The 26,498-nt window shown below is 44.5% G+C and overlaps 3 protein-coding genes across 5 annotated transcripts; 1 reads left to right on the top strand and 2 right to left on the bottom strand.

Moving 5' to 3' along the window:
- Window positions 1–606: 606 nt before the first annotated feature.
- On the bottom strand, window positions 607–14,772 carry CCDC62 (coiled-coil domain containing 62). Its single transcript, XM_084216929.1, has 13 exons — window positions 14,736–14,772; window positions 14,387–14,529; window positions 13,911–14,103; window positions 13,154–13,320; window positions 12,774–12,875; window positions 12,274–12,445; window positions 12,087–12,188; window positions 11,062–11,150; window positions 10,206–10,306; window positions 8,862–9,608; window positions 5,657–5,825; window positions 4,904–5,023; window positions 607–1,237 (listed from the first exon to the last, which is right to left on the bottom strand). The coding sequence occupies exons 2-13, from the start codon at window positions 14,420–14,422 to the stop codon at window positions 1,208–1,210; spliced, it is 2,028 nt and encodes a 675-aa protein (XP_084073055.1). The 5' UTR covers window positions 14,423–14,529; window positions 14,736–14,772; the 3' UTR covers window positions 607–1,207.
- A 911-nt stretch (window positions 14,773–15,683) lies between these two features.
- DENR (density regulated re-initiation and release factor) lies at window positions 15,684–22,376 on the bottom strand. 2 transcript variants are annotated; one of them, XM_084217435.1, is made up of 8 exons: window positions 22,273–22,376; window positions 21,044–21,158; window positions 20,320–20,339; window positions 20,119–20,203; window positions 19,413–19,502; window positions 17,353–17,469; window positions 16,740–16,879; window positions 15,684–16,091 (listed from the first exon to the last, which is right to left on the bottom strand). In XM_084217435.1, exons 2-8 carry the CDS (start codon window positions 21,147–21,149, stop codon window positions 16,047–16,049), a joined length of 603 nt encoding a protein of 200 aa, XP_084073561.1. In that variant the 5' UTR covers window positions 21,150–21,158; window positions 22,273–22,376; the 3' UTR covers window positions 15,684–16,046. The 2 variants fall into 2 exon arrangements, with proteins under 2 accessions (XP_084073561.1, XP_084073560.1); XM_084217434.1 differs by having other exon boundaries at window positions 15,685–16,091; window positions 22,062–22,365.
- Window positions 22,377–22,408: 32 nt separating this feature from the next.
- GPN3 (GPN-loop GTPase 3) lies at window positions 22,409–26,402 on the top strand. Of its 2 annotated transcripts, XM_084217162.1 has the most exons (8): window positions 22,409–22,531; window positions 22,607–22,715; window positions 23,436–23,603; window positions 24,024–24,148; window positions 24,795–24,910; window positions 25,211–25,307; window positions 25,649–25,777; window positions 26,162–26,402. In XM_084217162.1, the coding sequence occupies exons 1-8, from the start codon at window positions 22,484–22,486 to the stop codon at window positions 26,222–26,224; spliced, it is 855 nt and encodes a 284-aa protein (XP_084073288.1). In that variant the 5' UTR covers window positions 22,409–22,483; the 3' UTR covers window positions 26,225–26,402. The 2 variants fall into 2 exon arrangements, with proteins under 2 accessions (XP_084073288.1, XP_084073287.1); XM_084217161.1 differs by lacking the exons at window positions 22,409–22,531; window positions 22,607–22,715 and having other exon boundaries at window positions 22,731–23,603.
- The last annotated feature ends 96 nt before the right edge of the window (window positions 26,403–26,498 follow it).

Below are 26,498 nucleotides of genomic sequence, written 5' to 3'. Positions count from 1 at the left end.
ACAGCTTCAGGGTGGGCATCATGGCATTGTCATCATTGGCTTTTTAGGGGGAATTCTTGTCATACCCAGAGTAGGAGATTGTGAGGATGGAGCCTGAGAAGGCTCTGTGCAGGCAGAGGAATAAATGCACTGTAAAGGCTTGAGGAAACCTGGAAAGAGCTGGAGCAGCTGAGCTTCCCTCTGGGTAATGCTGGTGAGCAGGCAGGGAAAGAGTCTGGAGAACAGCAGCTCTCATCAGAACTGGCCACCTAATTCTGGGGCCATTAACACCTGCAGAAAAGGCTGTCACTGGAGTAATTAAAAAGAAAGCAGAAAATGAAATGAAAGAGTTAACAATGGGAATCCACAGAAACTCCCACCCCTGGCTCTCCCCAGCAGGAAAAACGCTGGCACAGGGCTGTGGGAGGGACACTGGTCCCAAAGTGCTCCCAACCTACACAGGATTGGGCAGCCCACTTGTGTCTGTGCTGAGAAATGTCAGAAATCAAGTGCTAAATGTGTTCAATGGCAAGAGAGACACAGCAAAGTATCACCTTTATCAGCTTATTTGATCTCTTTGTTAAAAAGTAAGTTTAAGTGGTGATAACAGCACATCTTGCCCAATCAGCAAACATAAATCCAGTTTAAATGCTCAAATAAGGTGACATCATACCTGGCTACCTCTACAGTGCAGAGGCCACACACACCTGATCCCATAAACTTTTTTGGAAGAACCAGCTCCTGAGTGTGGAAAGTTGTGGGTGACAGCTCTCCCATTTCAGCCACATCGGAGGCAGTTCCTGCTTACAACACTAATTGGGAACTTCCTATAAACATTATTCATCTCTCTCTACAAGGCAAGACATCCAGAACAAAAACAATGTGCTATAAAAAAAAAAAAAAAAGGAGAATGCTTGGCTGTGTCATACTCTATAAATATTTCTGAGCCACCGTAAAAAAAAGAAAAAGAAAAACAGTTCCAATGTTGTAACAATTACACACTTCAGACTCTCAAAAAACAAGCTAGTGTTTAACCTGAGCTCTCAGCTATAAAAATAGCTCTGTTAATCTTGGCGTAATTCTGTGTTTTATTTCAAGATAAAATACATTCCTGCAGAGTCAGATCTTGCCACTTGTGAGTCTTTCAAACATGCAGGAGGACCATGGGGAAAAAAATGAGGTAACTTTCCATTGTAGCTGCTAGGTGAATGATCTTCAGTCCTCAGAATTACCTCTGTGTTGGAACCAACTTCTTCCTCTGCAGAAAATGGAAAAGATTTTTATTAAAAAGCAGGAACATTTCCTCTGAAACATCAGAAGCAACCACACTTATGTGAATTTACTACACAAATTTTCACACTGCAAACGGAGTAAGAACATGAAGTAAAACATAAAGAGAAAAAGGTAAACAGAGTACTTCACAGAAAGGCAACAGTCTCAGGGCCACCACCAGTGGGATGTTGGGAAATAAAACCTTTCCAGTTGGCTTTCAGGAAAGGAGTGATCTTTGTGCCCCAGGCCAGCCACTGAGTCACCATTTATGAGCACTGGCACATGGTGCTGTGTCCAAAACTGAAAATAGCCTTTTCCTCACTGCTTTCCTCCTGAGTTTTCAACTCCCCCCACCCAACCTCTCTCTAGAGGCAAAACAACTGACTGATGAGAATGGCTAAATCACTGGCAGCTAGGGAGGAAATTGCCCTCATGTTTGTCAGTGCACCTGCCCTCAAATGAGTTTCAAAGCAATTTAAAACCAAACAAACACAACCAAAATCAATTCAATCACTTCTGTATATGAAACTGCACAAATGTTTGGTTATTTCTGGACCTGCTCTGCTTCAGATCTAACTGATCACAGTGATTCAGTGCCTTTTAACACAGAAAGAAAATGAGAATTATGCATTAGCCAGTGACTTGGAGAGCCACTCATGCTTGTCATGGATCTACAGTGGATTGTGGTGTGTTTGTTCCACCAGCTCTTTCTCACTTGAGGCAAATGTGATTATTTCTGTAGGATCAGCGTGCTCTCCCCACTCTGCTGCCTCAGCACGGGGCTCAGCACTTTTGGGGATTTGCTCCTGAAGCTTTGTAACATCAGTGGTTTCAGGATGCAAGTCACAGTGCTGGCTTCAACCTATAAAACCTCCGGCTGCTTTTACCTCAGGGCTCTTTTCAGGAAAAGAAGAGCTCTCTCTGTGCACAGGAAGGTTTGGCATTCCAGCTACTCAGCACCCATCTCCCCAGTGCCCCATCAGCTGCTCTCCTCAGACCCCAGGGTTCTCAGAGCAGCCTCAGTGTCTCCAGGCTTAAAGCAGAACCAGCAGAACACCAAACCAGCCTGACTGCCCAGGCACAACCAGCTCAGGGACTGCAGCTGGAGTATCCCAGAGAGAACTGAGCAGCAGCTCCCCATGGATGGAGGCTGATCCACAACTGGTGTCACACAGTGGCACAGCCCAGCTGCCTGTGGGGTAACCTCCCTTTGCAGGCACAGTGCTTGTCAGCACTGGGAGATATCTTTTTTTTGTTGTTTTTTTGCCAGTTTCTCTCCTCATTGTTGCTGGTTCCTATTCAGTTTCATGTGGTGTTCAGGATTTTAACCATATCTGGTTACTCTTTTGTCCTCAGAACCAGACAAGGTGGTGCCTACTGCAAGCATCCAATCCACAATAGGAGAACAAATAATCAGAGAGTGAGAAATTTCCTGATTCAAAAAGAAAAAAAAAAACAATCTGCTGTGGGCAAGGCTGCTTTGGATATTCTGAAACAGCTCTATTCAATACCCTCTACTTTTGGGGCTCTGAGCCCAGGAACAGTATCCTAAAACAGCCCTTGGCCTTGGCACTGGAAAAAACTTCCCAGTCTCTCATTCAACAATGTTCACATCCTTGATCCTGTTATCTGTAACACACAGAAGGGTTTTAACTACAATAAGGAGAATGAAGGTACTGGGGAATGAAGCTGTGAGATCTGACTGCCCCAAGGATGAGGAACATGCTTCAGAAAAGTTTAATTATTTGACTAAGGGAACTACTTGACTGAATATCTGTTTGCTGTTACAGTACTCACAAGAGTTTTATTGGAAATGCACTTAGAATCCTGCGCCAGGCCCATCTCAAAAATCCATAAAGGGTATTAATATTGCAGATGCATTTATAAAGAGGGAAGCAAACAAAAAAAGATCAAGCTGAAAACACTTTCATGCTCAGGGAACATCACAGAGAAAAAAAGGAAGCTTAGCATCTCTTTCTTCTGCAGCAGGTAACTGGCTTCTGTGAAGAGTTCTGTTGTTTCTATTGTAATGTAAAAACACTACATGGAAATCAAAGGACTCAGAGAACAAAATTTCAGAGCTGCCAGGTTCAAGCTGGTGAGCAGCAGGGGTACAGTTCTTAATTCCCCCTTCTCCTCCCCGTCCCAGCAGGGCACAGAATCCAACACATACCACTTCCCCCTGATTAAATTCCAAGGGCTGTATCTCATATTTATTCCGTTCTAAAGCTCAGTTTTAAACAGCCCCAGGTAAGCCTGGTTTGCAGCACAGGTTAGCTGGCCTGCATAGATTAACTCAAACACGCTTGACGAGTTTTTGCCCAGAACTGCTCTGAAAGGAGATCAAAGTTCCACAGATGTGGCTCAGGATCTGCTCCCGCCACTACACATGAGTTTGCTTCATTTTCTATCCACTAAAGCTGAAGGAGAAGCCAATTTCCAAGCTCAAAAATGCAGCATCAGATCCTAAAGCAGAGTCATGGGCAGACAGAGGAGCTGAGCTGTGACGTGCCAAGCAGTGAGCAGGAGCCAGACAGCTGATGGGGCTGGGCAAGAGCCACAAGCAAGCACTGTGTGCAGGGAGCTTTTCAGGAATCCTCCTACTCAGGAGTCTTTGCAAAAGACTAAACTGCTGCTGTCTTTGCCACTGAATGAAATCCTGCAGAGGAACTTCTGAACAAAATATCCTTTCAGTTGATGCAAACGCTGGCACACAACCTTTACAGTCAGGCCCAGCACAGCGAAGGGTTTATGGTTCTGAATGTTATAAAAATGGCTTTGTCTGCTCCTTACAGCAACGCTGTTCTGGCCAGGTTCATCTAAGGCTAAAAGGAGTGCAACTTTTTAGAGGGAGGTGAAATGTGTGAGGATGAAAATGAGGGTTCAGCACTGCTCTGAAACCAGGAGCCTAAATCCTCCCTTTGGGATATACACCAGCACAAGTGTGCTCACTGCTAGGGACAAAAGGTACAATGTCCTTGTCAAACAAGGTAGAAATTCTTATGGATATTTACCCACCAAACAAGTGACCCTTTCTCTGATTACTTCTGCTGCCCAAATACTCAACAGGAACTTTATCAGCACTTGTGCTCATAAAATAAACTGCTATGACAGCTACATACAGGTTCTTTTCTTTGACCACTGAATATATTCTCTGACCCTGCAATGACGGAGCTAAAACTACTAACCCACAAGAACTCTGCCTTTATTTAAGCTGAGCTTCTGGTTTAAATTCACACCCAAAGTATCCTATATATTCCCTATACTGCCCTCCTTTCCATGAATATTATAATAAACAAGTTCTGGGACAGCAGAGCAGTGATTGTGTGCTGAGCCTGAGAAATCACCTAATTTGCTTCAAGTCAGAAAGAACCAGTGTTCACTTTTTTCTAGACCTCCTACAGCTTGCCCCAAAATGACTTCTGCCTTCCATCTGTTCAGACACATGCAGGAGTCAAATCCTGTCATGACCTTGAGCAGCCAAACAGAATCCTATAAAAAATTCAAGCACTAAGGCATGCAGGAATTGTCTCTTCACAACCAATATCCTCCTCATGCTTTGCTAATGCAGTGCAAGCCAGGCAGAAGGGAAAGGACGTTCCCAATCAGCATCCCTGAGACATCAACCTCATCCTGGGAGAGCAATCTGTACCTTATTCTTGTTGGTGGTGCTGGGAATGCTTGTGTGGAGAAGGCTGAGCTCCAGATCAGTCAGCATCTGTCGGGACTGGGCCAACGAGCGCTCCAGCTTCCAGAACAGGGAACTGGTGTCCTGCAGGACACAGAGAGGGAGCCAAAGTTAGGGAAGGATCTTTTTTTTTTTCAAAGAATTATAATGCACCAAGAATCAGCATTTTGATTTTGAAATGTTTCTGTTCAAAATACTGCAAAGTAACAGACCGTGTCTAATTGCTGGTGTTTCTGATAAACACAGAGCTCTCTCCTAGTGCCATTTTAAACAGATTTCCACATGCAGGTATATGGAGCACTCACAAGAGAGGTACTTCAGGGATAAAGGGGAGAATAAAGAAATGAGAAACAGGGAAAAACTAGCAGAACAGGAAAGAAACCATGTCCAATAGCTTCTGATAACTGCATCCACATGTACCCAGATATTTAGTGGAATTACCAATTAGCCAGCATCCATTTTCCTCAAGCTTTTCATTCCAAAACCTTATTAATTTTTTAAAAAATTAATTTATACTTATGCTGTCCAAGATATATTGAGGCAACAAGGACCTATTTTAAAAAAAGTATGTTATCACCTTAGCCATAAGCCTGCTGTCTCATCATTTGAGTCCCCAGTTCTTCCATGCCTGGAGACATTTGCATTCCTACCATCAGTCATAATTCCCCATAATTCCCCTCAAAATGAGTCAAGGACATTGTGCAATAAGATACTGACTGTGTTCATGCAGTATCTCTTTGTTGGTTTAGTCACTGCCAGGTCATTGATGTCCAGAGGGGAATCTTCATCAGAGAATTTCGCAGAACTTTGACTCTTGTTGCTCTTCTCAGTGGATGCCAAGAGAGGAGAAGCCAAGTGGAGGGAATTCAGATCCACGTTTCCTTCACTGTTAAAAAAAAATTAAGACATTGGCAGAAACAGCATCACCATCCTTTTTAAACTTTCAAGGGGAAATCATGGCACAACATAAATAACTGTGGGCCCTGAGCCAAGGAAACCAAGAAGCTTGGGAGATTACTCTGCTCCTCAGAGCATTCCCATGTTTAACAGCTTCCCTAGATCACTTTCATCCTCTGAGGACAAGGCTTGACTTTCAACCAGTCTCAACCAGCTCCACGACCATGTGTTCGAGTGTGTGTTTAACCTTGCAAAGAGCACACAAAAGGCAAAACTTTGTTCTTCCCAATACTCTGCTACTCACTCCCCTCTCACACCCAAATCCTTTTGGTTCTAATCAACCATTAGGCAAATTAATATTGGTAGGTGTACCTTTCAAGAGAATTTCACAGTTTTACAGTCATCATCTCACTTCAGAGATCACAGGAGAGCTTTCCCAAAGAGGCTTGGATTTATTTATTTTTAAATATAGGAGCAAACCACATGAATCAACTTCTGAACACAACAGAAGCCGAGTGCTAGCCCTGCCTGGACTGGCAAACAATGAAAAAAGATGTGTATTTTAAAGGAAATCTTCTCTTTGAATTGATGACATCTCAGTAGATACTCAGTTAGATACTTATTTTGGTGTAACAATGCATTCCATACCTGATAAGACTGTTAAAAATAGGTGCATTTTTAACTGACACTCAATCTAGGAAAAAGCCCTCATGAGAGCTGCCAGCTCATGAGTGTCTGCTGTGTCCCATTTCACTTCTCCCATAAAACACAGGGATAAAACAGGCTCTTTTTTAAGAGAGGAAAGCTCATGTCTGTGTTTCTGACAGGGAAAGGTTCTGTGGAGACATGAGGGAACAAGCAGCCTGGAACGGAGATGTGAGGAGATGAGATGAGCAGGGCCTGTCCTGGAAAACACACAGCCTGGAAAGGAAGGGGACACAGTTTGATTTTGAAGCAGGGAAATGGCTCTGGAATGAGTGGCTCAGTCCAGCCCAGGCAGACTCAACAAGTACCTGCTGATGCTCCATCTGTAAAATGAGAATTGAGATAAAAATCCAAAGGCAGCAAATGTTGGCCCAACATAAATGAAGTCACCAAGTCAGAGCACACAGAGATGATTCCTGCGCTCTGGGATTTCACAACCCCCTCTGCCATTGGGGAAGGCATTTGACTGTTAACAGCCTCCTTGTTGGCTGTTCCAGAACTCAGGAACTCATGGCAAAAATATTTGCTGGGATGACAGGGAGGTGCCAGCACCCTTCCCTAAACACAAACCACATCATCAGCACTCTGAAAGCAGCAATGGAAAACTGGAGGATCCAGATCCAAGTCCCAGGAGGAATGTTGTGCCGGTCTGTGCCATTAATCCCTTCACAGAAGCAATGCTCCTGCCTTCCTCCCGTGTAGGGGTGAGGATTTATTGCCTGCCAAATCCGAGTCAGCCGAGGCTGGAGAGCAGACAGTCAGGGATTTGCACTGAGTCAATCCATCTCCAATTAGCAGGGCCCCAGGACCAAATGTGGGCATCAAGAAAACTGGAGAGCTCAGCAGCAAATCCCAAATGGGTAGCACAGCTCCCCCCTAACTGGAGGATATCTTCTAGCTGCACTGCCCAGGTTGAATTTGTTCCTTTCCCCTTAAAACTCACTCAAGGACAAGACAAATAGGGCAAGACAAAAAGTGAAAGCAGCTTTCATGATGCAGCCTCAAAAGGGATTTGGAGGGATGGCAGTGTGTCATTGGTGCTGCTGGGGGAGCTGATAAGGAAGGTCAGGGTAGACAGAAGGGGAGTGGAGTCTTTCCAATGATTTATAGGCAGTGGAAACTAGAGAGAGCCCACATGGAGAGTGAAGCTCAGCTAAGGCACATGGGAATGTGCCAGGCCAGCATTCTTTTTCAGTAGCTGCCCATTCACCTTGTTTCTGAACAGGTCTGTCTCACTGCAGCAACAATTCCTACAATATTTCTGTTTCAAAAGCCACACAGAATGAAAGCATCCATACATCAGATCTTTCCATTCCATAACATTAATCTGTTTGGATGCCGGGCAGGCTTGCTGGCAAACACTGTGAGCAGGTTTAAACAGCTGTTCATTTAGTGTACTTGTCAAACCACCAGCTGGAAGGCTCCTCTCCTCTGGCTAAAAAGCAGCTATGAAATCGCTGTGAAACTTCAGAGATCCTTCTAAAATAGAGCTGGGTAAATCGATTTTTTGAACAGAAATAGAGGAACCAACAGAACAAATCCACAGCAAGTCCCAGCTCTGAATGCCTTTGCTTATGCAGGCACAAAGCCACTTCTGTAAATGCAGAGCAGGTTTTTTATCTCGGAGACATTCCAACATCACTGAGGCACCTGGGTCTTCTTCTGACACTTCTCAGCATTAGAAACCTCATCCTGCTCGTCCCCAACCACATGTCCTTCTCCTCCCACAGCACAAACAGAAGGATAGAGTCCCACGAGCTGGAGAGTGGACAGATTGCTGTCCTTTACATCTTTGCCATCTCATTTCTTGCCCTGACAGAGGCAGCAGCCTGTGCTCAGAGCTGTGTCCTACATTCTTGCCCGGCCAAGATGTGATTTCTCAATAGAAGTAACACAGTCACTAAAGCATCACGCAAAACCTGCATCTGTTTCTTGCCTCACAGAAACATCACTGTACAAGTCCAGCTTTGGTCAAAACATATCTTACCCATTAGAGTCGTGAGCAACACCTGGGATTTCAAAAAAATCTTAAGATTTTCTCAATTAGTTTATTTGCCTAAAAGTTATATGGTATTGCAGCTTCTCCTACCCACACAGCTCTTGGGGATAAGAGAGGAGAAAAAAAATAAATGCATAAAAATAGAATCATGATACTTTAAGAGCTATTTTTATTTTAAATTTGTTACTTTTCAGGTAAGAAAGCTAAATTTAAAACAGCAGTTACTCTAAACATAGCTTGAGCTAATACTGAGAGCTTATATACCTAAGTTTCTACATAGTCTAGCTTATGCTTATTTCTTAAAGGCAACAAACTCATAACCTTTTTGAGCAGGTACATTTCATCTCTTGTGCAGTCTCCAAACAGCTGTGATCTCTTCCACGCCGTGTATTTCCATCTCTCTTTTTGGGCTTGAAAATCTCCAGCCATTCCAGATCTGAGAGTGGCTTCCACTGTTTGTCTTTAATTACAATGAAGTTACTAATACTGGAATCAGAGTCAGACTTGCAAGTGGCAGGAGTCTCTCTGCTTTTTTGGCCAGACTCAGTGTCAGATCTCTCGTCCCAGGTTTTGTTTCCATTATCAGTTTTGTCGGAAGTGGTGCTGCTCTGGATTAAAGTGCTTTGCAAATCTACACGAGATTTGATTTTAAGCCAACGATCATATGAAGGCAAAGACACCTCAAAGGTTTTTTGGTCTCTGCTTTTCACTTCATTCTCTCCAATTTCCCTGTTTCTCAATGGACTTGTGTTGTTTACCTCATCAAATTTTTCACTGTCTAGCTCATCAAAGCTTGATGTAACATCCTGCTTTGCTCCTTCTTCCACAGGCAGGGCCAAGCCTTTCACAGCTTTTTGACACTGGTTTAACAACGCTGAGGCAGTTTCCTTCAAGTCTGAAGCATTCAGTAACTGTCTATTATCTACTTCACACATCTCAGGGGTGGGTTTTACCCTACTTGCTGGAACTGGTGCAGTTCCACACTCCTCGCACATCCTGTGGCTGCCCTCAGTCCTACCCTTGTCTGTCTTGCTGGACCTTTCAGAGGCAGAGAGTGTGGCCCCTGAGCTACAACGGCACGACAAAAACAAGTCAGAAACACTGCAGGTAAAGAGCATCCCCACGTGCACTCCTAAAGCTCTACAGAACACAGGCTCTGCCACGGTTCTGCAGCAGCTCACACACCACCAGGCAGCTGTATCCTGCCAAAACCCCACAGAAAATCTGCCCAGATTTGGCTGTTACTTTTCAAAACCAGTCTGAGAGTTCCCTCATGTTTTAATCACAGTATGGTGATTCTGTCTGAACTTCCAGGGTGTGCACCAATTCTCTAAGTTTACTTCCTAAAATAAACTTTGCTTTTTAAATAAAAGTAGTAGGGAGCCAGGTTAACACCCCTACCACCAGACTAGTTCACTTTCTAAAAAAAATCATGAGCTGTCTGGCCTGCTACAACATTTGCTCTGTGACTGATGTTCATGGTCTCTCCTGACCAAATAAAACACAAGGTGCTTGACAGCTTCACTGGATGTTTGTGGTCGAGTCCAGCAAAGCCATCCTGACCCAGCACACACCTCTGTGAGGATGTTAGCTGGGGCTGAACAGTGAAGTCTCTCTTTGAGGACAAACTATTTAAGAAAAAAAAACATTTTAAAATGTCTTTACCTCTTTCCACTTGATGCACTTTCATGGTTTTGCCTGGATTCCTGAGAGCTATCAAAGTTGACATGGAGGAAGTGCAAGTCCCGCTGCTGTTTTACACAGACCTGTCAGAGGCAGTGAGGGGCACTGGTGAATGTCTGGGTGCAGGAACATCATCATCAGGTAGTACCACAGTGCTTGTCTTCCAAAAACATCCTCAAAATGTTTTTATAAACCAATGCCTGTAGTCAAATTATTGACAAAGGCTTCCAAATCTAAGAGAACATCTCTGCATATATTTAGGAAAATGTTTTGCAGCAATAAACAGGATTTCTATTAGAAAATTAGGATATTCTTCTAAGAAGGAACCACACTGAACAATAAATAAAGTATCATTACTGTTACCTGACACTTAATGCATGTTGTTATTATGTTGTTCACAGCTACAGAATTACAGGACATGGAGGATGATCATGGGATTTAGCTTAGACTGCAGGCGTTTTTTGGTGAAGCTAATGGAGAAGGTAACTACCCATCAATTATTTGCAATTAAAAAATGGAACATGCTTTGAGAACCTCAGCTGAGAGCAGGTGAACACACAGGGTCTAGGTTGTGAAAAACAGACCTGCCAGGACACTGTGTCCCTTACTCTGCTGAGTTCACCTTGGGCAGGTGTGTGATCCCAATCCTGGAAGCACCGCTGGCTTTTCAGCTTAACCCCAAATGAAATAAATCAACATTCTACAGCAAGGCACAAACAGACTTTTGTTCCTTAATCAATACTATCTAGATCTAACTTTTTTACACTGTTCCACACAGATCTGATGTTCCTGAAAAAGCTCCTCTGACCTCAGAGCAGGAACACAACCAGGGCTGTACCTGTCGCAAACTGGACAATTCTCTTTCAATCCGCACTTGCTTCGACTTGGCGAACTGAAAAAGTTGATCCTTTCTCTGGGCCTCTTCCACTGTTTCAAAAGATAATCATTATTTTTATTACTTCAGGTGAACGGACACAAAGCAAGTGCATTGCTAATGCTGTGTCTGTAGCAGTAGGAGATGGTACAGAAACAAAACAAAAGCATTTTCTTAAGATCAATGGGACCTGTTTCTCCTCCAGATAAAGAGAGCACAAAACCCACAAGAAAACAAAAAATCAAGTATTTTCCTTGGACTTTTCCTCAGCACCTGGCTTCATTTTACTAGCAGCAATACTGTGCTTCACTGACTGATTTATTTAACATTTTCAGAAAGGAAAAGAGAAAAGGGAAAGGGGAAAAGGGGAAAAAAAAAAGAGGAAAGCATAAAGGAAATTCAGCTAATAAATTTTAATTCATGCACGTAGAGAGAAGTGCAGCAAAACATTTCCCAATTTCATTGGTTTTAAAATAATGAGACATGGCATCAATATCTGACAAAGGTCAAACAGCAGACTAAAAATGATAGGCAAGGAAATTATCTGAGAGCAGAGGACACCTTTAGCCACCTAATCTTTCAAGGTCTCTGTGGTTGTCCCCAAGAATATCCTAAGGTATTATGGAGAGCAAGATGCAGTTTACCAAGGCCTGCATGTTAAACCAGCCTAAACCAAAGCCATCACCTAAAGAAAGCAACAGAAAAGACAAAGTCTCAACATTTTCAGGAGAGAGTCCCCTGAGCCACTCACTCCTCTCTGTGTAATCACCCTGGTGAACTTTGTGCTTTCACAAGATTTTATAAAGTGTCCCTGCAGAAGCCCCAGATATTGCTTCCACAGAAGAATGGCACACAAGGGATAAACTTTTATTAAACTGCAAGGAAGGCAGGTAACAAGCTGCCTCCTTCACAGATATCAGTGACCTGCTGCCCAGAAGTCTCTGAGCTGTCGAAAGCCAAGGCATGAAAGGCCAACTGCTCACCCTCACCTGCCAGTAACAGCTCACTCCTCAAGCAGCCATTTTCTTGCTTCAGGTGACTGATTTCTTCCTGGTTCTTGCTGCTCTCTTTCATTTTTTCAGAGAGGATATCTGCAAAACAAAATGTAGCATTTCCCAGAGTGAAAAGAAATCGTGTTGGCCTACACTATATTAGGTGCCCAGCAGAAACATTTACCTTTCATCTTATTTACTTGACTCATGACATCGTTCAGTGTCACCTTGAGGTCTTGGTGTTCCCTGTTGCGAGTGAATTCATCCAACTTTGCTGTACGCAGGGCATTCTCCAGAGTTTTAAATTTAGATGTAACCTCAGTAATCTGATCAGTTGTTTCAATTAAGGCCTTGTCCTGAAATAGGAAACACAATGAAATCTTATTTTTAATATCATGGATGGGTTTGGACAAAACAACAGTATATCCTTCTGCAGTAAAGTGATCCACAGATTTCCTTCTGAGATTTTGAGGAAAAACCCACCAAATTAAACCTTAGAAACAAGCTTGTTTATGAAAACAAACCAGTTTATTCCTGACCTTTTTTCCCTTTCTCAAACAAGCCTAAGAATTAACCATGAGTGAGATCACCAGGGACAGAAGCCTTGTGGCACAGTCACCAACAGCTGCACTGCAGCTTGACCACATTTAGTGCCCATGAGCTGACAGATGTTACAGATGTTACCTTCATCTGAAGCATAGAGAGAAGCTCCTGCTCCCTAGCTTGCAGCTGGCCTGTTTTAGCAGACAGTTCCAAAACTGAGCAGTGGAGACTCTGATTTTTCTCCTAGTGAATAGAAATAAGCGTCAGCCATTACTTCAGTGATTCAAAGTTATTATTTTTTTCCAATAAATGCATCCACAACGTTATTGAAACATCGTGAGTGGCAATGGGGGATCCTGAGCAAACCGGAGAAAAGAGGACTGGAGTAAAAATTGTTCCCCAACTTTCTTGTGATCAAGGGTCTTAATACTCTGCATGTCTCAGTTTTGGAATGTTACAGTTCATCACAGGCATCCTGTAAATGCAGGGATTACAGAACCAGACCATTACTCAACCCCTACCTCCAGAGCCTGGCAGTGAACGGATGAATCTGATACTTTTTGAGTGAGCTCTTTAAACTTCTGTTGTGTGCTTTCAAGTGTTATTTTACTGTCATTATGCTGGGATTCTAATAACTTTAACTTTTTGGTCAGTGATTTTATAACTGCATTTTTCTCATTCAGCTCACCTGAAAAGAAAGAAGACAAAGTTATACGTGAGAAAAGAGCTCAGAGGCTGTCATGCACTTTCTTAAATCGCAGAAATCATTTCACCCAGTGTTTTAAAACCACACAATTCAGACCTGGATGCTCATGCTGCACACTCTGAAGGAGGATTCCCTGGCTATCCAGGTCAGCTGGAACAGGAACTGCATGGTGAACTCTGTCCTGAGACTGCTCAGAGCCACCAGGTGTTTTGCTGGGTGGTTTGTGTTTGCTCAGAACTGTGCAGCAGAACCTCAGGGCACAGGGCTCTCTAACTCACCAGCAGGTTGCAAATTTTTCTCTTCCCCCACATTTATTTAATCAGATTATTTTTAAAACAATTCACAGAAGCAATTCACACATTCAGACAAGAAAGAGTCTGATCATCACAGCCCCTTCAAGATCAGATCACTTCAACACCAGTGTGGAAGTTTAGATACCAGAGAAACAATAAAATTTAAGGCTGAAGGGTAGGAAATAGTTCCTTATATGATGCAAAACTGTTATTGAGGGGTTGAAGCACCTGAACATACTTAACAGACCAAGATGTCATTCTTTACATCACAACACTTACTAGTTAATAGGCTGCATCGTTCTGCTAAACTCAGTATTTTTTGGCGATCATCTTCCCAGGCCTGAATGTGTCTCTCGTGCACTTCCACCATGTCATTGAGCTCCTTGTCACGATCTTTCAGTTCTGCAATTAAAAGCTTGAGCTCCTGTCTCTGCCTCCTAATGATGCTGTTCTTGTGACTGGGGCTAAATGCCTACAAAAGGTGAGACACGGAATGCGTTTCAACACAAGGAAGTGACAAATTCTCTCATAATAAACTTGAGAGGTTTATTTTTAGTTGAGCTGTGTTTATATTATAAATAGAGACCATTCCAAGAAGTTCCTTATGCTCGTGGAACCACCTGTGGCCCTTGACTGAAGCCCTTTGCAGAACAAGGTGCTACCACCTGTGGTCCGTGACTCAACCGGGCAGTAGCACAGTGAGTACCCTCCTACCGAAAATAGAGCCGATTGTTAACGGCACTTTCATCTTTTACCTGGGGCGAAGCAGAGCGCTGTAGTGATGAACTCATAGGGGACTGGGGGCCAGAGCTCTGCCAGGCATTCGTGGAAGCGGGAACGCTTCAAGGATGTCACGTTCAGCATGGAGGCTCCCCCGCCGCACACCCGCCTCGCGGCCCTGAGGGAGCACAAGCGGCCTTGGAGCGGACGGCCCGGGGGCGCAGGCCTGAGGGGGGGGCCCTGCGGTGCCACCCCCGGGCAGCGACCCCCGTTCCCGGGCAGAGCTCCCCCGCTGTCCCACCCGGCTGGGGCGGCCCCTCCCGAGCCCGTGGGCTTCCCCTCCCCTCCGGCCTCCCTCATTACCCCCCGCGCAGCCCCGGTTACCCCGGCCGCACCCGACCCACCGGCACCGCCCCGCCCCGCCCGCCGTTGGAAGAAGCTCCGCCCCCCCAGCGAAGGGGCCGCGGGTTCGAGTCCTGGGGCTGCCGGTTCGAGTCCTTGAGTCGCAGGTTCGAATCCCGCGGCCGCCTCCTCACCCCGGGGCTGGAGCTGCTAGAAAAATGTGATAATTAATAACGTTGTTAATAGGGGATGAGTAAGAACCAGGCCGGAATGTTAAGGGTTGGAGGCAATTTCCCTGTCCAGTGTTAAATGGGAGGACTGTAGAGATGAAGGCAGCTCTTGAGAGACACTACTTCCAACGACAGGGATGGAGTTATCTCTCCAGACACATCCATGGTTTATAAATAGAAATCACTGAAAAAAGCAACCTTACAGGAAGAGAACAGAGAGTCTGACACATCACCCCCTTGGCTTTCAGCTCACCGAGGCTCTGCAGTGACAGGAACATGTCACTTCCAGGACCCTGCCACCAGGGAGCATTTATTGTTATTAAATGGAACAGTGAAACAAAAAGCACCAAATCGATGCTGGAGGCTGTTTGTGGGAGTACAGACAGCAGAACTGGCACCCCACCCCACCTGCTAACATGGCCTGTGAAATAGTGCTCACTATTAATTTGTGTTCATTACTACAATTTTTGAATGAGTTGCAAGTTAAAAGCATAGTCATTACAACTGCCTCACCTAGAAGCCCAGCAGAGTTAGAATATGTTTGGAATTATGAAAATAGGATAAATTTCTAAGTCCTATTCACATATTTCTCAGTGTTTCCACTTAAATAAAATAATTCAGTTGGCAGGGATGTAGAATGACCACTTCAGGATTCACAGTTCTTTCATTGCTAACCAACCTTTAGATGTTTGTTCCATTCTGATTTCTAAAATTGTCTCTAGGTAAATGAGAGGTAAAAGTGTCAACATCAGCCACGTGCCTCATGTTAAGCTCAGCAGAAAGGACAGTAGATGAAAAACAAACTTTTAATGCCTTAAATTCTTATTTTCCTATAAGACAGGTAGAGGAAAGTAGATGTAAAAAACCTCAGAAACTATTCAGTGAGGAACAGTAATTTTATTTAAATCTACTTCATGCTTAAGCATGGTAGAACCCCAATTTGGCAAATATCACAAAAAAAAACCCCAAAACAAAAAAGAAAACCAAGCAGCCTATACAGAACAGTGAGAATGCCAAGGACATGGGTTCTCCACAGTTTCACTGCAGAGCACATGGATTTAGAAGCCCCACTTTTGCTATATCATTTATAACCATATAATTAAATAAAGGTAGTCCTCCACTATCACTTCTTGACTTCTCCAAGATCTTCAATGCTGTCATCATCCACCTAGGGAGAAAGAGCCACAACACAGCAAATTAAGTATTTTCTTTTTACATGCCTCCTTCAATGTGCACCCTGTAAATGTAGAGAAGTGTGGGAGAAGTGAACAGCCCCATTCCAGATCCCCTGCTGTAAATCCTGGGTGAGTGACACGTGCTTACAGGACACAGCTGAGCCTGCAGGGCTGGGAATAAAGACAGCCCTGTGGAGTTAAACCATAAAGAATTCCACTTGGGAAATGCCAGGACAAGGGAGAGTCAGAGAAAGCCCTTGCAATTACAGCTCTCAGCTTTAAATTTCAGTCCAACCCACACTGGCTGATCTCTTCTGAAGCACAAATGCGTGGGGCTTGGGGCTTTTTTGTTTGTTTTAATTTTGCAATATTTTATGAGGTGTTGAAAAACACGATGGCAATGTAAGAATACTTAGACACTCACTGTTAAGAAATGGTCACAAAGAAGGCACAGATATTTGACAGCTACATTTATTCTGACATGCCTCCCTCACTGTAGGGTGGGAATGCAACAACTGCTCTTTTATTTTTGTGCACCAATCTGTGCTGCTGAAGATGAATCCCTTTTCCAAAATAATTGGTAAATCACAGGCTAATGTGGAAAAGTGTGTGTCTTCCTGAGAGAAAGAAAGGTTCATTACCTCAGGCCACTTCTCCTGGATTACGTCAATAATGTCATCTGTGAAGTCCCCCTGAATGATGATTTCATCTTCTCCTGTTACTGAGGCACCGCAGGAAAATTTCTGAGCAAAAAACCTCTGTGCTTCCTTAAGATCAATTTCTGCCCAGGGGAAAATGAACAATTTAAGTACAGCTGTTGTCATAAAAATATTTTCTCAAGATTAAAGGCAAAATCTTGTTTTAACTTGAGAAAGTAGTGGCACTTCACAGCTGAAGCTTTGCTAGACTTTCCACTGAAAGCCAAGTCTGTTATTTACAACCAAAACATCTGACTCTACAGATCTACAAATGCTTCAAGGTAGAAATTGCTGAATGTCCTCTAAGTGCTATGTTGAGGTGAGTCTGCACCCTATTTCAAAAAAACCTGTGACCCTCTTTTACTAAGGCAATAAGTACCTTAATAATTTATCCCTGTGGGAAGTAAGCGTACTTTTGACATGCTTTGGAACTGCTAAAAGCACCTTGGGACTTCCATCTCACAGCTGGAAGCAGACTCCCCAGCGGAATACAACCAGAAGAAATATCATGAGGTTAAAGGCAGGCACATACAATACCAGGAGAATCCAAACTCACCAAATGTGGCAAGGCCACACACTCTTGTGACATATTTTTTCTTTGCTCTGGGAATTTTAGCTATCGTGACTTTCTGTGGTACAGTCTTCTTCTTCTGTTTTATCTGACCTCTTCCACCTTTAAAACAGAGCATAAAGTTACATGATTAATTAAATTATGTCATAGTTCAGCAAAGAAAAAAGCATACAAGGTCAGATTTTGCCCCTATAAACAAAGAAACTCTTAACTCCCCAACACGGCTGGTAAACAAAAATGTATTTTGTGCATTGTCTCAGATTTACGATTATTTAAGAGAGATCCCACGTCATCAAGGCCCAGTATTATGGGAAATAACAATATATACATGTGAAATGTGCATTCAAGCACAGGTTGCACACCAGACCCCCACTACAACCAGCAAAAAAAGGGCTCTTCCCCACACTTTACCAACCGCTGTGTTTGGATAATTCTAGAAATAAATTTTTCTTTGATATTTTCCACAACTATTTTAACATCCTCATGGTTTGTGTCTGAGGCAAAGCAAGCTGCTCACGCCCATTCCCTGAGGCCACAAGGTCTTGCTTTCCCCAGGCTGCTGGGTTAAACAGCAGATCAAGTTCTGGACACCTGTGCACGACCCCACAGTGAACCAGACACAGAAATGTGAGCCAGCAGCCAACCCCACCCTCTGAGAGCAGCCAGAACCCCAATCCCACTCCACGAACACCCACCACCTCTCCCCCTGCCTGCTCCGAGGCCAGCCTGTGGGAACACTCCCCATTTCAGGCATTTCTGAGTCAGAGTAAAGCATGCAAAAGATACATTCCACTCATTAGGATTCTTCAAGGCAGATTAAGATCTCAGCTAACGTCGTGTACAGTCACCATGTTATTCCAGGGTAACCAAAGTTTCATGTTTCTGAGCCTTCTCAGCATGAAAACCTAAAGAATTTATGACAAGTAAACCAACCCCTGTGCCTGTTTCTGTTTCTAACACACAGCACTTCCAATTCTGTTTTATTATAAACTGGCATCTAATAATTTTTAGACAGTAAATCTGTCTAAAATTTCCTTCAGTGAGTTTCTGCAGTGTCTTATGAAGTTTGTGCTTGTTTTCCCTCCCACTCTTATGGTCACTCTTACATCATCCTACTGAACACCATGCTGTAAGTTTTCATGAAACTTTAGATTCTAGGAGAAAAATCACCAAGTATTTTAAACACTTATCATACCCACCCCTCACAACAAATTAACGTTGAAATAAAAAGTCCTGAAATCTCTGGGAAAAGCACCCAAGTTACAGAACATGAATTACTGTTGTCACTAGACATTGCCTGCTGAGAAGGTAACTTAAACTGGTTACCACGATACCAAAAATAAAACAGAAATACATGTGGCATAAAATATGAAACTTCCTAGGTATTAACTGTAATTTCTGGAGCATTACACACAACTGACACTGCACAGGCAAATACATATGAACAGCTCCAGGACTCTGATTTATGGTGGAAAGCATGTTAATTAATTCAGAAGAAAGAGCTCCAACGATGGAAGATAAAAGTGTGCTTAAATTGTTCCACATAACTTTGTATCTTCCAAAGCTGGGTTTTGAGAATGTTTTTTATCAGTACTGCTGGGAGGAGACACAGGTAACAGATTTAAAAGCACAAAACCAAATCCTGTTCCGTGAATTCAGAGAGGTGGAAGGAACAAAGGCAGAGCAGAGTCATGAGGCATTACCAGAGGGAAGCAGCCTTTGTTCCACTCTGCAAGCAGCCCATAAAGTGCTGCTCAACAGGGCTCAGCATTCTGGGAGAAATGCCAGCTGATTCCAGCTTGGGAGGAGTTGCTCCCTGAGTGTGACAGTGGTGACAGGAACAGTGGGGCACAGGATGCAGGTCACCTTTCCCTCCTCTCCAACATTTCCATTGGCACAAACCACAGGGAGGAAGATATTCCCAATATTCCAGAGCTAGCCACCAAAATGCAAAGAATTTGTGCCCTGCTCCAGACCAGCAGGTGAGAAAGGGATGCCCCAAACTGCTTTGAAATCAGTACCACAATCAACTATTTAGACCTTGCCTCTCTTTTGCTTCTTCTTCTCCTCTTCTTCTCCTCCTCCCACATTTCCTTGGCCTTCTCCAACCCCAGCTTCCTGTTTAGGTGAATTTTCTAAAATGCAGCAGAAAGGAGTGAGGGGAAAAAAGAACAAAATTAGTGATCAAACACCCACAGCCTTACAGGAGCAGAAAGGAAGTAAAGTGATATTTTGCTAAATCAGTAAACTATGCTGAAGTGCAGCAGCCTTTTGACTGATGCATGTTACATCTTCATTACAGTATTTGTTCAAATTAGACTCCAGAAAAGCCTCAGCTCGAAGCTACAATGACAATTTCAATAAATGCTCCTGTACAGAGAGACAGAAATTAATGATAATGTTAATATTGAAATTCCAAATGCAAACAAATAAGTTCCCCATTATTAATGACCTTTCCTCCAGCCATCCACTGTAAACTGAAAAGACAGAAAATCCAATAAATTAACTCTGATGGGAAACAAGTGCATGGATGACTGTTTATGGCAAGAATCTTAAGAAAGCTCTAATATTATTAATAAAACGACAAATTGATTATTTAGCGTTTTCTGACATTATAAAACCTATTTCAGAGCATCCAAAGCATTAACTTTCACATGATACAGCAGGAAAAGGGAAGAGATAAGAACTGGACAGATATTCCCAAATATGTCCAAGGACACATATCAGTTAGAAAATAGAAAAGACTCTTACCTACTGTAAGTTTTGCAAACTCATCTGGAAAATTCTTTTCTAACCATTGTCTGCATTTAGTCACATCAGGCATGTATTCACAGTACTAGAGAAAAGCCATATGAATGTTGTTAGTGAAGGAATGACAAAATGCATCACAAATACACCAAAACCAGGGCATAGCAGGACAGAAGAAAATTTGGACAACAAAATTTAACTCACCTCTGTTGGCAACGAACAGACTAGAGAAAGAAGGGGGAAAAAAAGAACAGATCACAAAAGGAATTTTTTACTTTTTACTTACAGCCTTAGTAATTAAATTCCAAATGGTGCTTCAAAGTCAGGGATGGGTTCTTACATAACTTCTGGTTTTAACCACACACTGACTCAAAAACATTTCTTTATTGTTGCCACTCCACAATTTAATTCCTCTCTCATTAGACCTGTGCTCACATGCTCTGCATTAGGGTAAAACCATCACAGCAAGAGCTGCCAGTTACTGAGGAAAGGGGAGGAGAAGCCCAAGGTTGGGAAAAGCTACAGAACAAAACACCACTTCCACCTGAGGCAAAAGAGACACTGAACAAAACACCAGGTGGTTTGGTCAGCTTTCCTTTCTCCAAGAGCTGCCAATGTCACAAAGAGGGGACAGCCAAGCCAACTGTGCAGGGCTGTTTCCTACTGTATTCCAGCCTGAAGCAAAATGACATTCCTATCTAAAAAACACACCTGCCAAGACAATTTACTTCCCTTTAAATTCCACCCACATAACTACAAACGGAACGACTAAAGAACACTTCCAAACACAGCACAGCAGTTTAATGTATTCCATTTCTTGCCATCACACTAATGCTCTGAGCTGTTCTGTGCTAATGGCTTCCTGCAGGAAGGGATGTGTGCTCCCACTCCTGTCCCTGTGTGCTCCCACTCCTGTCCCAGCACTTGCCTCCGCAGTAGAGCACCCTCAGGGGGTAATCGGCGTCCGACCTGGCTCCGCTCCTGCCGTCCCCTCTGCACTCAGGGAGCACGGGTTCAGCCACGTCCGTGGCCATGTCACAGGCCTGTGGGGCACAGGGGACACAATCAGCACTCAGAGTCTGGGTTTGAGTCAGTCACAGCCCTCCCAGCTCAAGAATCCCAGAGAAAATAGGGGCGAGCGTCAGAGAGAGATCAGGGAGAGGAAAATGGGAGTCAAAAATAATGAAAACACTGGGAGAACTGCTATAAAGGGCACCAAGCAGTATTGGAGTTCTGGCACCTAAGGGGAAAGAAGCCAAAGCGCCACAAAATGAAGAAAAATCTTTCAGAAACCCACATGGAATTAGAGAACGCACTGGGTTAAGGACAACTCAGTGAAGTATCACGTTAAATCAGTGGCACACGAACAGTGGAGGCACTGGGGGCAGGTACCTCTTGCATATTAGCAAAGAAAAGGGGTCATTTAAATCAGTGCCTGAAGAGCCACAATCTGATCCAAGAACACTGGGAAAAAAAAGAGAGCACAAAAAAAGGAAAGCAAACCTAAGTCACTAATGGGCTTAACAGTGGTTTACACACACGTTTACAAGCAAGGCGCTTAGAAGGCAAGACTCAACAAGGAAAGAGTTTGGAACACACAAGAAATCCCCCAGGACAAACAGGACCTGTGTGAGGGAGCCTGGGATGTGCACAAGCCGCGCTGAGCAGTGAGGAAGGCTGAGGGAGAATTCCCGGGCGGGGGGCTCAGGGCAGGGCCACAGGGACAGGAGGCACGGTGCCGTGAGGATGCTGGCTGCTCCTGACACCCCGCAGAGGCGCGGGGGGGCTCGGTGGTCCGGGGGCAGAAGTGAGGTCGGGTCGGGGGAAGGGTGGTGGGACACCGGACACGGTGGGGATCACGGACACGGTGGGATGGGGGAGCGGGGGGATCCGTGGGGGCAGAATTGAGGGGATGGGGGGGAGCCGGAGGGATGCGGTTCGGGTACCTGAGGAGGGGCGGGCTCGCAGGGCGGGGCGGTGCCGGGGCTGACGGTACGGAGAGCGCCGGGAGGATGCTCGGAACAAGCACCGGGGGAATCCCTGCGAGGGGCGGCGGTGCCGCGGCTCCGGAGGAGAGGGAGCGGGCGCGTGCGGGAGCCGCCAGGCGGGGGCTGAGCGGAGCGGGGCGGGGGGGCCCGGGGGCGGTGTCGGTGTTACCGGAGGCCCCTCGGGCCGCGGCGGGTCCCGGTCCCTCACCGCGCGCGCACGTGCGCCCGCCCCAGCGCCGCCGTCTCGCGAGAGGGGCGTGCACGGTTTGACCCCGCCGGCTCGCCGTACCGCGGCGGGCGGGGCCATGCGCTGAGACGTCACAGGTTCGGCCGAGCTACGGGGCGCCGCAGCGGCCATTCCCCGCCGGGCCGCCGCAGCCATGCCGCGGTACGCGCAGCTGGTGATGGGCCCGGCGGGCAGCGGGAAGGTGAGCGGGGAACGGCGGGGAACGGGGGCGGCGGGAGCCCCCTGACGGCTCCTGACGGCCGCGTGTGCCTTGCAGAGCACGTACTGCTCCACCATGGTGCAGCACTGCGAGGCGCTGGGCCGCGCCGTGCAGGTGGTGAACCTGGACCCGGCGGCCGAGCTCTTCAGCTACCCCGTCATGGCAGGTGAGCGGCGGCCCCGGGCACGGCTGGGCTCCAGCGCCCCTGGCCGTGAGACCCGACCGGTTCTGTTCCTCTAAAACGGAGCCCGTGCAGCAGTGGGGGAAGATGCGGCAAAATCGTTTCAATAAAATCGGGTGTGATCCTTAAATCGGTGAATAATTCCAGTATGGTAGCAAATGGTGCTCAGTGCCTGTGTCAGAGATGAACGCGCTCTTGTAGCAGGGATAACTCCCTGCATCAGGGGCTCCTGCCCTGTGCCAGCTCCTGCTCCATCCCTGTATTGACCTGCACCACTGATTGAGATGTACCGGCAGCTTTGAGAACAACAGCCGTGTTTGTGTCTGAACAAAGATGATAAGAAAATGCATCTTGACCTGGCCACACAGCTGAGATACTTTCAGAAGAGATTCATCAGAAGATCCAGGACCATAAGAGGAAAATCTGGGGAATGAGATGTTCCTCAGACAATCAGCAGGAACCCTCAAAAGACCCCCTCCCAAACAAGTCCCAGGAAATTTTTAGCATATATTTACTTGGGGGATTAAGGCATTTGTGTAAGTTTTATGAAGATAACCTGTTGTGTTTGGCTGCTGGCTGTGCCAGGGAGATCCCCCAGCACTGCTGTGAAGTCCTGTTGGTTTTCTCAGCTGCCAGGCTGCCTGCAGAGCCCATTCCCTGCCTGCAGAGCTCATTCCCTGCCTTTGGTGCCTTGTGTTGTCACAGACATCCGGGAGCTGATAGAAGTGGACGATGTCATGGAAGATGAGTCCTTGAGGTTTGGCCCCAATGGTGGCTTGGTGTTTTGCATGGAATACTTTGCCAATAACTTCAGCTGGCTGGAGGAGAGCCTTGGGCACGTGGAGGACGACTATGTTTTGTTTGATTGCCCAGGTAAACACATGCCAGTGTTTTGGTATCACTCTTCGTAAGCACTGGAAAATTTGCAAGTTGGAAAATTTGGTTGTAGACTGTTGTGATAATTCCCATTTTGTTGAGCTGTTAACAGTTGTCAGAGTCACTTTCAGGTGTCTCAGGAGTGAACTTGGTCCTGGGCTGATCTGGGTGACTGCACAGATGTTTGGTAGCATCATCAGCTGTGGCAACTGCACACTAACACTAACTGGAGACCAAAGGAGGAAAAAACCCCTTTTATTTCTTTTCCACTTCACCCAAACAGTCAGAGCTTCCTGAAAAGAGGGTGCTTTCCTTACCAGTTTTTATTTTAAGTGCAGTTCCCCTGTCTACATATAACTGCGGACTGTTCCTGTTTGCTTCACATTCCAATCTGTTAATATCCTGAGTGTGCCCCAGGTCAGATTGAACTCTACACACACCTGCCAGTGATGAAGCAGTTGGTGGAGCAGCTGCAGCAGTGGGAATTCCGTGTCTGTGGAGTTTTCCTTGTGGATTCTCAGTTCATGGTGGAATCTTTCAAGGTATCCATTTGAAATATATTGATAAAGTTCATTTTTATAAAGCACAACAAGTCTGAGCCATTCAGAGAGCTGGGTTTGCCCAGAGGGAAAAATTGCCAGGTCCAGGGAGATGTGGTTGCTGTCATCAGCTGCCTCAGGCACAGCCTGCAGCAAGGACAGTTCCAGATGGATGGAAAGACAGCCAGCACTGTGAGAGTGGTCAGACTGGGACGGCATTCACAGAGTCAAAACTTGACTGGGAAAACCCCAGAGCAGCCTGGTCTGACCTGGAAGTGCTTCTGTTTGAGCAGCTGTAGGAGCCAGCTAACCTCCAGAAGTCCCTTCCAGCCTAAATTCTTCTGTGATTCCACGAGAGTTTTCTCAGATCCCAAGAACAAGCAGGCCACCTTGCCCATTTAGCAGTAACTATCCCAAGAAGGGTTTGGGTTTTCTTAATGCCCTGTTCAGTGGCAGATCCGTATTTGAGGCTCCAAAAATTGAGGGGGTACTTGGCACCTTCTTTTTCCAACAGAGAGAATGATTCCTCATATGGTTTTGTGTCCATGTTCCATATATTCATTACCAGATTTGGCCTGTGGTTGAGTGTCCTGCGTGTTTGTGTTGTGTTTTTCGGTACTTTAATACATCATTTTTCATCCTCTTCAAGTTTATTTCTGGAATCCTGGCAGCTCTCAGTGCAATGATATCTTTGGAGATTCCACAGATTAACGTCATGACCAAAATGGATTTGCTGAGCAAGAAAGCCAAGAAGGAAATAGAAAAGTAAGTTCCAAAAAATTATTTACTCTGTAGTACAATATACTGAGGCAAAGTTCACTGAAAGTTGAGTCTAATGCTTCCCACAATGAAAACATACTCTTTTGGAATGGGAGAAGATGGATTTTGTTTATTTCAAACAATAGTATTTAAACATCTGGGTAAGATGCTTAGTTTAGTCAGAGTCAAAAGAACAGCTCCATGTTTGTACTGATCTCTTGATTTTTCTGTAAATAATTATCTTGGATCTTTTGTGTCATTCTGAATGACAGACTTTCAGTGTTGATGATGACTTTATTTCTCCAGGTACTTGGATCCAGATATGTATTCTATGATTGAAGATTCTACAAATATATTGAAAAGCAAACGGTTTAAAAAACTGACCAAATCTATATGTGGATTGGTAGGTATATTGCTTTTTGCCCCTATTAACTCAGTTTTTTAGTTTTTCAGATCAGAATGAGATTCTTGATATTACTGATATGATACACATGATATCTGGATTATAGCCAATACATTTTCTTTGAATTCTTTTCTGTTGGCGATTTTGGGAATTTGCTGCTGTGTAGAACTTAGGATTGGTAGCCAGGTGTTCTGGGTAGGGAATTGCCATTGGTTTGCAGTGTGACTAAACTGTATTTTAGAAGTCCAGAAAAGAGTGGTTTGAGGAAGTGGCTTCGAGTGCTGTGATTGAGAATGAACTTTCTGCATTTCCCTGCCAACATCCCTTGAATCCTTGTGCAGATTGATGACTATGGCATGGTTCGATTCCTGCCTCTGGATCGCTCAGATGAGGAAAGCATCAACATCGTCCTGCAGCACATCGACTTCACCATTCAGTACGGAGAAGATCTGGAATTTAAAGAACCAAAGGTAAGGGACTGTTAGTGAGAAGATAAAAAATTAGAAAGTATCCATAATAGAAGTTGTGATATAAATGTGTTCTTTGCCTTGCTAATAAAGTATTGTCTCAGTACAGTTCAAAATAAGCCATGTTTAGTCTTTCAGTGACAATGCTTGTATCATCTTCATTTAGTTATAAAAATTAAATTCTTTAATATCATCTGGCATATGCAGGTTGATCAAATGGTTGTTTAAAAGTATTGCTTTGGTTTTCAAAAGTTTTAACCTTCAAATGCCAGAAGGAACCACTGAGATCACTCAGATTTTTTTCCTGCATGACTGTTCAAAGTCTCCTAATGATTCCTGTGTTCATCCCAGGAAAGTTTATTTTTCTGGTTTTTTTTTTTTTTACAGGAATGTGAAGAAGATAAATCTGCACTTGTGGATGAATACTTTCAAGATCATGTGGATGAGTAAGAAACACGTTCAAACCGGGAGGAAAATACTTTGTTTTTAGTAAAAAATAAAAAATGAAATTAAAAAACCCCAGCCCCTACACAAACACACTTGATGAATTATCTGTAAAATAACTAATATTTATAATGGACAGTGAGTTACATGACCTCGTAACTACTTTAATAAACAATTTTTTTTCTATGCTTGTGTGTGTTATAAAATACTTAGACCAGTGTTAGTACGTATAAAAAAGCAGAGCCAGAACTGGGCAAGAGGTTCAACAGACCAGCCAATC

This window comes from Fringilla coelebs (assembly GCF_963513975.1).
Source record: "Fringilla coelebs genome assembly, chromosome: 17".
In the NCBI taxonomy this organism is placed as follows: Eukaryota; Metazoa; Chordata; class Aves; order Passeriformes; family Fringillidae; genus Fringilla; species Fringilla coelebs.
The sequence above is the reverse complement of the archived record's forward strand: the minus strand, read 5'-3'. Positions and strand labels throughout refer to the sequence as shown.

Excerpts from the sequence above, each read along its gene's own strand:
- CCDC62 (XM_084216929.1), bottom strand. The coding sequence starts at position 14,422 with ATGAGTTCATCACTACAGCGCTCTGCTTCGCCCCAG. Across the intron at positions 10,307-11,061 it reads AATTGTCCAGTTTGCGACAG|GTCTGTGTAAAACAGCAGCG; the intron begins GTACAGCCCTGG and ends TGCCTCTGACAG. Across the intron at positions 5,826-8,861 it reads AAATGTACCTGCTCAAAAAG|TGAAGGAAACGTGGATCTGA; the intron begins GTTATGAGTTTG and ends TTTTTTTAACAG.
- DENR (XM_084217435.1), bottom strand. The coding sequence starts at position 21,149 with ATGGCCACGGACGTGGCTGAACCCGTGCTCCCTGAGTGCAGAGGGGAC. Across the intron at positions 20,204-20,319 it reads TCTGTTCGTTGCCAACAGAG|TACTGTGAATACATGCCTGA; the intron begins GTGAGTTAAATT and ends GCTTTTCTCTAG. Across the intron at positions 19,503-20,118 it reads GTTTGCAAAACTTACAGTAG|AAAATTCACCTAAACAGGAA; the intron begins GTAAGAGTCTTT and ends GCTGCATTTTAG.
- GPN3 (XM_084217161.1), top strand. The coding sequence starts at position 23,276 with ATGAAGATAACCTGTTGTGTTTGGCTGCTGGCTGTGCCAGGGAGATCC. Across the intron at positions 23,604-24,023 it reads TGTTTTGTTTGATTGCCCAG|GTCAGATTGAACTCTACACA; the intron begins GTAAACACATGC and ends AGTGTGCCCCAG. Across the intron at positions 25,308-25,648 it reads CCAAATCTATATGTGGATTG|ATTGATGACTATGGCATGGT; the intron begins GTAGGTATATTG and ends ATCCTTGTGCAG.